At 38.1% G+C, this 12077-nt stretch overlaps 1 protein-coding gene across 1 annotated transcript in view; it reads left to right on the top strand.

The window, feature by feature from the left end:
* Positions 1–12077, top strand: part of ENPP2 (ectonucleotide pyrophosphatase/phosphodiesterase 2) — a 55394-nt gene that overhangs the window by 28989 nt on the left and 14328 nt on the right. The window contains exons 12-16 of the mRNA XM_010186113.1: positions 4912–5023; positions 6362–6487; positions 8827–8858; positions 9675–9802; positions 11899–11986. Coding sequence (XP_010184415.1) covers positions 4912–5023; positions 6362–6487; positions 8827–8858; positions 9675–9802; positions 11899–11986 — 486 coding nt within the window. The remainder of the gene's footprint in view (positions 1–4911; positions 5024–6361; positions 6488–8826; positions 8859–9674; positions 9803–11898; positions 11987–12077) is intronic.

The raw sequence follows: 12077 nt of genomic DNA on the forward strand, positions 1-12077 counted from the left end.
TTCCTGCTGCTCCTCTAACATGCTGTCTTGAGACGGTTATTTTCAGTCTTCAGACTTGGGTCTCCTGCACTCGCGTGTTTCTGGCATTGTGGAGCTCTGACTGAGCCGATTCAGAGACAGTAAACCAAGAATCCTTCCTTTCCTTGCCGCTCCTCTCATCAGGACTGCACAAAGCTTGAAGCGTTTTAAAAACAGAAAACTCTGGTGCTGCTTTATTAAAATGCGTTTCTGGAGAGAGACGAATGAGACTGGACTAGAATCTCCTTTCCAGCTGCTTGCCTTGGAAGCAATGAAACAGCATGGCAGATGGTAACATCCCCTTCCTTCCCTTCCCTGTTTACATAGCTCTGTAACTGAACGACTGTGAGAAGCTGCCTAAGTACATAGAAGTAAAATATCATAATAAATCTCCGACTCTTCTCAAGCCCACTCAGCGTGCTCCATTATACGCAGCATATCATAGTTACTATCTCCCAGTAGCTGTCATCTATCAGCACTTGACACACAATCCCAAGCAGCGCCAAGAGCATGCATCTTGTGTTAAAGTCAGTGAGAGTGGTACAGTTTAAAATTATAAGCAAGTTGATTAATGGGATAGAAGTTTTTTCCAGTTATGTCTTAGTTTCACCTCCCCTTCTATATGTTATCCCAGCTATTTGTGCATTTATGAACCATAACATTACCCAGTAAGATGCCACACTGAAAGTGCTAGGAAATTAAATTCTCAAATTGCCTATAAAGCTGGTAATAAGGCTGGTAGCAGTGCAGCTTTCTGATGCATTGCCATTAACATGCCCTGCCTAGCTGATTTGAAGGATACAAGCTCCATGCCAACTGAGTCTCACCTCTGCAGCTTTGTCCTTCAGCCCCTAAATAGTGGCTAGTGGGGTTCTGGTGATTTCAGTGGGGTGCATGGCCCGGCACACTATGGTGGCACCTGCTAATGATATTGATGAGGGTATCGACTGTCATTGATTCTCTGCCAAAAAGTGTGTGTGGGAAACCTTACCAAAAACTATTTGGACTGGACAGGCTCTAGTATTCACACCTGAACCATCATCCAAGTGAGATATTGGATTTCCAACAGCAGTGTGCCCTAGACACTTATTAAATTGTATGCAATGAATTTTACTTAAATTGAAACTAAGTTTACTTAATTTTTGATAATATTAATGGATTAATAGTTGATAAAAAACCCCACACACAACTATATGTTTTCAAAACCAGAAGCCTCATCTATCTTCTGAAACACCAATTTCATTTGCTTTTATGCTGTCTGCTCTTGTAACTGCTGTTCTGCTTTCAGTACAATTTGGTAGATTCGTCCTGAAAGAGAGATCCTAAACTGTTCAAATGCCTACATTTTTTAAAAGGCCACAATATTTATGCTTCAGAATTAGCTGGCACAGGTAGCTTTACTATCTGACGTGAGTTGAGACAGGTTTTTTTTCTGAGTCCAGACATCTCTCCCTGCCAGTACAGGAGAGTAGTTATGGCTCCCCTCTTACTCCGCCTAAGAGACCTAAGAGAAAGCTTCCTCCTAAGAGGAGACAGGAAAGACCAGTTGCAGCTCCAAAGAAAAGAAGAAGAAAAGTACATAGAGTGGATCAATATGCTGCGGAAGCTCGTCGGAAGAAAGTAAGTTTACATATGTTTCAAAATTTTATGATGGAAGTGCCACTTTTTAGGCACAACTCTAGTTTTATTTTTTTTTCAACTTGGGAGTTCACTCCATGCCTCAGCTTGGGATTTTGCAGACAGAACGTCTACAAAAGTATGGAAGGACCCAAAGGGAAGCAGCTAAACCAGAACAAGTTTTCTGAGAGCTATGTTTTTCTTGTTTCAGACTCTGTGTTAGGGGAAGTCATCTTTGTAATCTCTTTATATCTTTAAATCCAGCCATTGGCCTGAGGCAATGTCAAATAAATCTCGAGGAAGACATTACCTGTGTTCCTAAACCTTGTGAGCTACTACGGATTCTGCAATATGCTGTAGCCTCCTTAACTCCCCAGTTCTTGGGAGCTTGGTGATTATTTGAGATTCTGTGTCTAAGTCATCATGGTTGTGGAGAAGTCCTGAAAATGTGACTCATAAAATCTTAAGGGGAAAGAACCTTAAAAAGTTGTTTTAAAAAATACATTTTACAGCCAGTTTGTGACTTTGGAGGGTAGAGGATTCTTGACTACGTGATTTCTGAATGCTGTATTTGCAATGGAAGTGGTGCATAAGTCTGTTTTCACATGAAAAAAGGTCAAATGGAAATTGCTTTATTAGGAAAAGGTGCAAGTGGAGGATAAGGGTAATCCTTAGTGTGTTGCCTTAACACTTCAAATAAACAACCTAAATATCTCTCCTTTAGGCTTTAATCAAAAGCCTTAACACTCCACTGTATCCTAGAAGAGGCTATAAACATTCTTCTCGATACTATACTATAGCTATACTATATAGATACTATATAGATAGCCTATAACATTATGTGGTTCTCTTTCCTTTTCCTTTCTCCCTTCCTTCATGTCTTTGATGAAAAGGTCATCAAAATTATCCCTAAAGAACACTTCTTGATAAGTCAACTGTGAACATTGATCACCATTGTTTCAGAAAAAAATTCCTAATATTACACTATCTACTACCTATCTACAAGTTAAGCTTTCAGTGCCATTTGAGAGCAGTGGAATATAGTACAGGCTTGATCTGACCAATTATTTTAAAAAAAGGGGGGATATAGTGAAATTCTTTCTTCCTTCTAATCAAGCTTCTTCAAAGGGAAAACTCAGGAGAGAATCCAGTTGTGGTCTGTATGTCTCAGATTCCATACCCAATGCTTTCACATCCTTCATTGTAGCATCATCTTACAGATCTCTTGAAAGATAAAATGTTTCTGTACAGCCTTCAAAAGTCTTGATATCAACATTTTAGGTGAAGAAAGGTATATGCAAGTGGTTTTATTTGTTTACCAGTAACTCTTTGGAAGCTGCATGTGGGAAAGAACATGATGCCTAAGACATGATTCATGTCCACACAAAAAATCATTCCCTGAATCCTTGCCTACAGTCAGCCTTAGACTGCAAATTTGGGGAAAAACTTGAGCATTGTATAGAATAATAAGATAACTGAATTTAAAATTTAAAGAGAGACAGAATGCAATGAGATTAAGAAATATTAGTGAGGGACTCTTTAAGAGCTGCTTTGAACACAGATAGTGAAATATGCAAAATTGGAGGGGTTTCTTGGTGTTTTCTATGTGGGTTGTTTCATTCAAAACTAGGATTCTTCATTTATATTGACTTTCTTACAGTTTCAGAAATGTCTCTGCAGGCTTACAGATGAAATTGTTGAAGAAGTTAGCTATACAAAATTACCATTGCTCATAAATCCTTGAAATCTCTGAAGTATTGTTGTTCTCTTTTTTTTTTTTTTTAAAGAAGGCTCAAACCTGCTGACAAAAGCAAACATTAATGAGAAATCCATCTGGATTTCCGGCCTCCTCAAATAAGCTTTGGATTCTGAGTAAAAGTTGTATTTTCTTATATGATTGATGTTATACAAATAGCACTTCACTAAAAAGGAATTCCCATTCGTTGAAGGTATTATTTGTATTTGAGAGTGAAAGAATGCCAAAACAGACAATTTTCTTGTGTCATTTTTCTTTTGTTTTTCCTGAACTCAAAATGTTTCAGAGTTTTAACTAAACTGAATAGTCTTTCCTGAATTAAAATATTTCAGAATTTCACTCTTTGCCTGAACAACTTCCATATGTTGCAGAAACTGTTCTTCCTGTTCCCCACTGTCATTACATCTTTCATGAGCTGCTTCTCTGTGCATTTAAAGTGCCACATGGGAGATGACATTTCCTGTCTCATCTTAAAGACTAAGAGGCTCATTTAACATCCATCCCTTAATGACTCAGGGAGAATTTCTGAACCATCTCTTTCTGGGTCACACTAACATAGTGTTTATTTTTTGTTCTCAGAAAATTCTGCCATAGTCTGTTTTTTTCTCATCTAAACTTTGTTAGCGTTCTGTTTGTCACTGGGAGGATGTTTTGTTGTGGATACTTGGACCAGCCAAATCAAACAGATGAGCAAGGAGGAAGTTGGCATATAGTGACGAGAAATGTTTTCTTCTCAAAACCAAAACAAAATCTGAGTCCTTGCCTAAAATCTTTCTTTAAAACATTTCCCTTCTCTGTGCCATCTGGTAAAAAATGTTTCATTTTCTTATAGCTGAAAACACAGGCCTGGGAACACGTCTTGGTGTTTTCTGTTTTGTTTCTTAATGAAAAGGAAACTTAAATGAAGAAATCACTGTACTGTATCCATATTTTCTGGGCCTGCTGACAATTTTGTCAAAACTGTCATTAGAGATGCTGGAAACTCTTGGCTTTCAAGCTGAAGAATGCTCCCTCCGAGCGCCATGTGCTACTCAAGTGACTTGCATGTTGTCATCCTAGTATCAGATGTCCTTTGAAGTGAATTTCATTAAGTGACTTGGCATATGAATCCCAAGTCCAAAGCTTCATTTCATGTTCATGTTTTAACTAAACTATTCACATAACATAGCAATTTAAAAGTGCTGCTATTTATCCATAAGAAACCAACTGAACCTCAAAGTCACACGCATTTTTCTAATATCTATACTTTGTTTTAGCAAATGTACATGTGTCTGTGGGAGGCCTAGGATCAGCTATAAAGGTCTTCTGCTGTCTTGTGTCAGCATCTCAGCAGAGCTTTCTCATGATAAAATCACAGTGTGAATATAGGAAAGGAAATGGTAACAGCTCAGCCAAGGCTTTGCCTCCTGACCTGGATGGTTATCCTACCAGAGTTTTGCCAAAGGACCTCCATTTGTAGAGAAAAAAGAGAACTTTGCAGTGGCAGAATTAACTTTTTTCCTTCCCGCATATTTATACAGATGATGGTGAACCCCCTGAGAGAGATTGATAAGACAGTAGGACAGCTAATGGATGGACTCAAACAGCTGAGACTACATCGATGTGTCAATGTCATCTTTGTTGGTGATCATGGTAAAATAAACAATATCTTTACCAGTATATAACAGATGATGTAAGTGAAGGTTCCATTTATGATATTTTTGTGCAGATTTTTTCTTGTATTTTAAGTCCCCAAATCCAGCCACTCAGTATAGTCTGGCCACTCAGCTCACCGGTTAATTGTCGTTGGAGGACACTTCTCTTTCATAACAGTGACCTGGGTATTTACATCTCCGCTTAGATTTTTTCAAAGCTTGGCATTTTTGATATCACATCCAAGTACAGCTCTATGTGCATGCATTGGAAGGCTATGTGGTGTATTGTGTATAATCCTTGACATCTTTTATGGAAGGAAAAATTTAGTAGCACTGTTCTCCTTTTCATGAGGAGAGGAGCAGGACTTTAGAGAGAGACATTTCCATGGCAATTAATGGATCAAGTTATCCTATTAGGAGAAAGACTGGAATATCTGACTGTGTCTACCTTGTATGGAAAATATCAACAAAATAGTGGAAGAAGAAGGGAAACAGTAAGATATTTCAGAGTTAGATGGAGAGTCACTCAAAAGGAGAAATACTATTTGGTAGGTCTCATTCTTTTGGGCATCAGAGGAAACCTTACAATAGAAGAAATAGTAAATACTAGCAAAGACGAAAAGAAAAAGAAAGTTTTGTTAAAGAAAAATGTGACCATGTTTAGTCAAAATTAACCTGTTTTTGCATAACTTTTTAGCGATGCTACCAAAGGTCCTGTTCTGTTTAGATCTTTGTTTATGAAAGTCTCACAGGAACTGGTACACTAGCAATAAAATGGAATATGCCTCCTTTCTGGCTGTAGGAAGGGAAGGGTAAGGGACAGGAAGGATTTCCAGGGGGGTAGTTTTGTGCTGAGAACTGCCTGTGACTGGCAATACATTCCTCCCTCCCACAATCGACTGTAGGAGAGAATTGTTTATCTGCGGTTGCATTAGAACAGACCACCAACAGACAATACCTTTTGTCTGTGACTTCTCTCAAAATCCTTTGTTTAAAAAAAATAATCCCCAAAGTAGTACACTAAACTAGAAACAGACTTTCAATTTTCCATGAGCTTAATTTGGAGATGCGTCAGTGCACACATGGTATATGGGATGACTGTTTCTATGATGTTTCTACGAGACTAGTATTTCTCTTGTGTAGGCAAGTGCTAAAATCACCCATAGTTTGGCTCCTACCAGTGTCTGATGTTGGAAATAGAGGATTGGAAAGAACAAGAATAAGATTAGTCATCCAAAAGAAAGGAATACATAGACCATTTGGGGTGTCTTTCTGTGCTGTTTTGGAAAACAAGTTTATTTTCAAGCTGGATTAATTTTGCATTTTTCTTCTGCAGGGATGGAAGACACTACTTGTGAAAGAACTGAATTTTTAAGCAACTATCTGACTAATGTAGAAGATATAATTTTGCTGCCTGGATCTTTAGGGCGAATTCGCCCTAGGTCTAGCAATAACCTAAAATGTAAGTTAATTTATTGTACTCCTTATGTTCTGAGAACTAGACTCCATCCCTTCCTTGGATTAATGCATGAAGGTTTTAAGTTCACAGTGTGTTGGTGGGACATTCAAAGGGAAGCCCACTAAAAAACAGCTGCTTACTCCCTTCCCAGTCTGGTGCTCACAGATCCCACAGTAGTAGAGCTGTGTCAAGTAGATGACTGAAATGTTCTGAAACTCACCCTTTTATGGCACGGAGAAGTGGGAACTCTTGAAGCTGATTTTGCATGGCAGCATACATATCATGACTTTATTCACACACTTCTCCCCTCTGTCAATGAAAACAAGACTTGAGGGAGCTCAGCACGGCATAGGTTGGATATAAACAAAAAGCATCTGGTACCTTTTCTGAACTAGTGGAAATTAAGTGAATTCTTAATTTTGAATTCATACTTCTGACACAGATGAGAAGCAGTGTGGATTGCTAAACAGCAACAACCTGGGGATGTTAAAGGATATAAGGGAGCTGTAAAGCATGCATTCACAACAAATGCTAACTGTAAAATTTGCTGCTTTTTTTGTACCATGCTGATAGAAATTCACCCTGACTTGCTGCTGGAGATTAGCTGATCTTTGCTGAGAGCACTCTGGGCTAGGGAGGAGTCTTCTGGTGAAGATAACCTTATGATTTAAAGCATTACAGAACCAGCTGCCTCTCTCATGCTCTGCTGAGGACCATTGCCTCCAGGGCAGTAGTTCCAGGACAAGGCTTGTGTCAGCACCAGGGCTGCTCTGGTTCAGCGTACCAGGGCAAACCTGGCTTTGCCAGCAGTTTAAGCTACCACGTAAACTGTGAATCTCAAACTAACAATAAGTACCTATGTTTTTTGCAATGCATGCTATAAGGATGATAACTTTTTGTAGAGGGAAACATCAAATACTTGGGACAGCCAACTGACCCCCATAGCACCTGGGGTACACTTTGTCTGAGAACAGATTTTTTTAATAATTGGTCTTTGAAGATGAAAGATTTCTAGAATAGCAACAGAAATCACAAGAATGTGATAAAACTTTCTTAGATACTGATCTATGTTTGTACTTAGTTTACTATAAACAAATTTATCTGAGTATTTATGCTGTAGGAATATGGGATGAGTGCGTAAAGCCTTATTGAAAGTAGTGCATATGTTGATACAATTCACTAGACTTCCATAAAGACTGAATTTCTGCACTTCACAGTTTTCAGTAAACTCATATTTCAGTTCTTCTGAGAGGATTCTTTTTAAAGAGCTTTCAGTCCTTGAATTCCCAAATTGCTGAGAAAAATTAGTTTTATTTGGAAGATGACTGATAATATCTTCCAAAAAGACCAGCTGGTCTGACCTCTGAGTCATGCTACCGGTGTTCCCACAATACCATTTTCCTCTTTTGGCCTCTGTCCACAGCTTCCTAGTTTGAGTATTTGCAATTGCTTATAAATCAGCAGTTTAAACATATAACAAAGAGGCATGTTCCTTAGGTTTAGAACTGTGGTTTGCCCTCTTAAATAGCAAATTACCAGCTTTTTTATTCATTCTTCATTTTCTTGTTGGTAACACTGCCTGAAGGCCTGCAGATGCATCTTCGCGATGGATAAGACTGTAGCTTGTGTTTTCAGATTCAGTAGAGCTCATTTGAAGCTCAGCAAGATCGTGCCTTAAGAAACCGAAACAATAATAGTAAAGCAAGATATTTTCACTTGCTAAGTTTTTCTCTTAGCCTGTTTTTCCTCTCTGGACAGAAAAATGCTCCCCTGCTCCTGAAGAAGACAGAGTTAGTGTGGACTGTTGCTGATTTGGGGCTTTCTGCTTCTTGCATATTCCTTCAATAGTCCAAAAATTTATCCAGAATATTTTATTGTGACTTTTTACTTATGCTGTAGTAGCCTATGAGATATGTAAAATGTTAAAAGAGACAAAAAATGCTACATCTTTTACTGCTTTTAAGGAATTGCACTGTTGCATTCAAATGTGCTTTCAAAATTTTTCAAGGAGAGTCTTTATGTTTGAGGATGATTTTTTTAAAGGAAAGCAGTCAAAAGACTTAAAATTATGTTTTCAGAAAATGAAAAAAAAATTAAGGTAAGGCCCAAATCATAATACAGCGAGTGATATTACCTAAGAAACTAAAATATCATTAGGTAAAGGATATACAGTTAAACTTTAGTTTCTCTTCAGGATATTTTATCTGATATATACAGTCTACTTTTAGTAAAGATGAGCCAACTTCTAGGAAGAATGTTTCTGTAAAGTTACATTATTACCTTGTGTTTTCTTCTGCAAATTCTTCATCTTTTATATTTTTGTCTTTTTATTTGCTTAACAGATGACCCTAAAATGATTGTTGCCAACCTTACAGTAAGTATTTAGAACTGGGAGGTATCTCTGTCTATACTGCACTGCTCACTCCCACATCTTAATTTGGGGCATTATTCAGCATTCTCTCCTCACTCTTTAGGCAGGAGAACCAACCATTAACATGAATAAAGAGTCTTAAATGGTGCCTTTCATGAGTACAGATTAATGTTTGTCATAAATTCCACTGTTTGCTGCTGTAGTAGCTTTTATAACCTTTCTGGGCAGTGCAGAGCCAGAATCTCCCTGACTGTCTTGACTCCCTGAATTGAGTCTATTTATTCATTCCTTCAGAAATGGAAAGTAATCTTCTAGGGTAAATATTTTACCAGCACTTTGAAGATGCTGAAAAAGTTCATTTGATAGCCTTCAACTATAACCTTGCTTTTAATGGGAAAAAAAAGAGTTTAAAATAAAAGCTGATTTTAAAAAATACCAAATTTTGTAACCACATGGCTCTAAATATATCTGCAGACAAGATGCATTTTCAGCATTCAGCTTTACTCTGAAACTTAAGCTTTGGTCCAGTTAGAATAAAATTCTTCATCTGTGAGCTAAGTAAGTGTGATGTTTTGCATGATGCTTTCAAAAAGACTGTCATGAGAATGAATCTTTCCAAATACATCTTTGAATGACTCCCTGGGCCCTGGTCTTACATAAATACTGCACAGAAAGGGCTGGACCACGTACTCTAGATGTACATTTTGTTTTCATGACATCATCAATAATGACCTTAGCAGCTTGATTTCTGTAGTTCAAGGTTTTATGTTCGTCTAAGCTAACTGACAGCAGTGTTGTTTGTAACCATTTATTTTTCAGTGTAGAAAGCCAGACCAGCACTTCAAGCCTTACTTGAAACAGCACCTGCCTAAACGCTTGCACTATGCTAACAACCGAAGAATTGAGGATGTCCATTTGCTGGTGGATCGCAAATGGCACGTGGCAAGGTAAACTCTTGCTTTCCTTTCCATCCTGATTTTCAGCCTTTTTTTTGAGTAGATGAGACACCTGGGGTTTCCCTGTCTGTCAGCAACCTGCTCCTGTTCCCTTGGAGCAAGAGGAGTTTTGAACTCCTGATGAGGTTCAAGCACATTTGGTGCAGGGGGATGTGGCTCAGAACACAAAATCATTATAAAGTTTGGGAAAACCAGTATCTTGATAAGCAGTAGAAACCCAGACTGGTTTCCTCAAGCAGCTGTGTGGTTTCTGACTGATTAGCTCAAGTATAGGAACTAATGAGGTTTTTTTCATAGAATCGTATAGGTTTGAAAAGACTTTAAGAGGTGCAAGCTTATTCCAACCAGGAAGCGGGAAAATGGGAGGAAAGGGAAGGCATATGTGATCGGGGGATGTTAGAGAACAAGAGGCTGAGTAGACACAATGGTTGAATGGGAAGAAAATGGAGATATTGGCAGAGTGGGTGAATGCCTGAGAACATGTGGAAGGGTATGACAGTGTGGCCATCAAAGTGCCAGCAATGTATTGTGTTGCAAGACAAATCCACAGAAAACCAGGATGCTTTAGCTCAGAGAAAACCCTGTTTTGGTTGTTCTTGCCATATGCTTATAAATTTTCAATTATAAAATATGAGCAATTTTTAGTATTTTTGTTAGCTAAAAATTAAGCAAGGAAAACCAAGTTGGCACATACATATATAGAGTGAACAGGAGAGGAGTAGCCTTTGTTTATGATTTGTGCACATCTTTCTGGTTTAATATATATTATTTTTCTTGCTCTGATCTTTAGACATGTTGTGTATTACAGTATGAGAACAGCTGAGTCTCTATGCATAAAGCTGACTCAGTGGTTCTTGGAAGATGATGCAAATTTTGGCTCATGGTAGTCTGCTATCTTTAAATTATGGTAGGGATTTTTGCCCGTATAGCTGCCAGGCAAACACATGGTGTGTTGTAAGTGCCTTTTGACATCTGTGCTTATCTTTCTGTGAATTATGCAAGGATCACTCTGCTGAAGCAGTGAATGAGAAACCTCAATTGCTTTCTTGCATAACTCCACTAGCTGGCTGGCTGGTTGTCCCGTACAGTTTCTGTGGATAGGGTTCATGTACTTTTCGAAGAATCACATTCTGAGTTTTAGGCCTATAAATGTTTTAGTTTTAAGAATTTTACTGGAACTGATGGGATGGCCCAAGTTGATTTACATTAAGTAATTTAGTAATTACATCAGACTTTCTTTGGCTTATTTATTAATTAGATTTTCTGAAATCTCATTGACCAATAATTCATTCACAGCCAGGAAAATGTTAGCTATAGACCTGATTGCTGTAACTAGTAGTTTCCAAGGCCAAAATCAAACTTTGTCTAAGCATCATTTTATTGCAGATGAAGAAATTAACTTGCAGGATCATCTGGTCCACTGCAAGTATGGCCTGCACATGGCCCTCATAAAACTGTAAAAAAGTACTTTGGAACAAGCTGGTAATTATAATTCCTATGACATAATACTTATTTTTCCACATATTTTGTAAAAAAAACCCAACTCGGGAACAAGCTGATAATTAGAATTCCTATGATACAACACTTATTTTCTCAGCTATTTATCTTCATTACAGTTCTTCTCTTCTTCTTTCAGCTTTCTTTCTGCTCCCCATTTTTGTTTATTGGGTGGAAAGCAAACAGGTGAAAGTACTTTACTGCATTGTATGATGTTTGCTGTACTGTAACATCACAAAAGTGCTTTCTTAAAGCCTCTGTTGGCTTTTTGAGGACTGGAAGAATATATTCAAAATACCCTCAGTCTGTAGGAGACGTGTGATATGAGAAAGTCTGAGAAAATAAGTAAATAGTTACTAAGCTTGTTATCAGTGAGTAAGAGTTGGCTTTTAAGTTTCCACCCTCTTAAAATGGGAGCAGAGCGGGAATCCCTGGGGTTGTTGGATAAGCTCGCAGTCCCCTCTACTGCTATTCAAAAAAGATGGGCAATGCACTGTTTTGTAACCTTATCCCTTCTACCCCCAGAGTGTATTGTCAGGTCAACTACCCCCACTCCTTTGAGGAAATTTTCTAATACTTTTTCAATTTAGGAAAGCTGTGGATGTTTACAAGAAACCAACAGGAAAATGTTTCTTCCATGGAGACCATGGCTATGACAACAAGATAAACAGCATGCAGGTATGAACAATGCAGTAACCTCTATGGGAGGGTCATTGAAGGTAGAAGAAATTGAAAGTCTCTAAAATTTAAGTATGAACTCAACCCCCCC

Source organism: Mesitornis unicolor, unplaced genomic scaffold (genome assembly GCF_000695765.1).
Source record: "Mesitornis unicolor isolate BGI_N332 unplaced genomic scaffold, ASM69576v1 scaffold33756, whole genome shotgun sequence".
NCBI lineage: Eukaryota > Metazoa > Chordata > Aves > Mesitornithiformes > Mesitornithidae > Mesitornis > Mesitornis unicolor.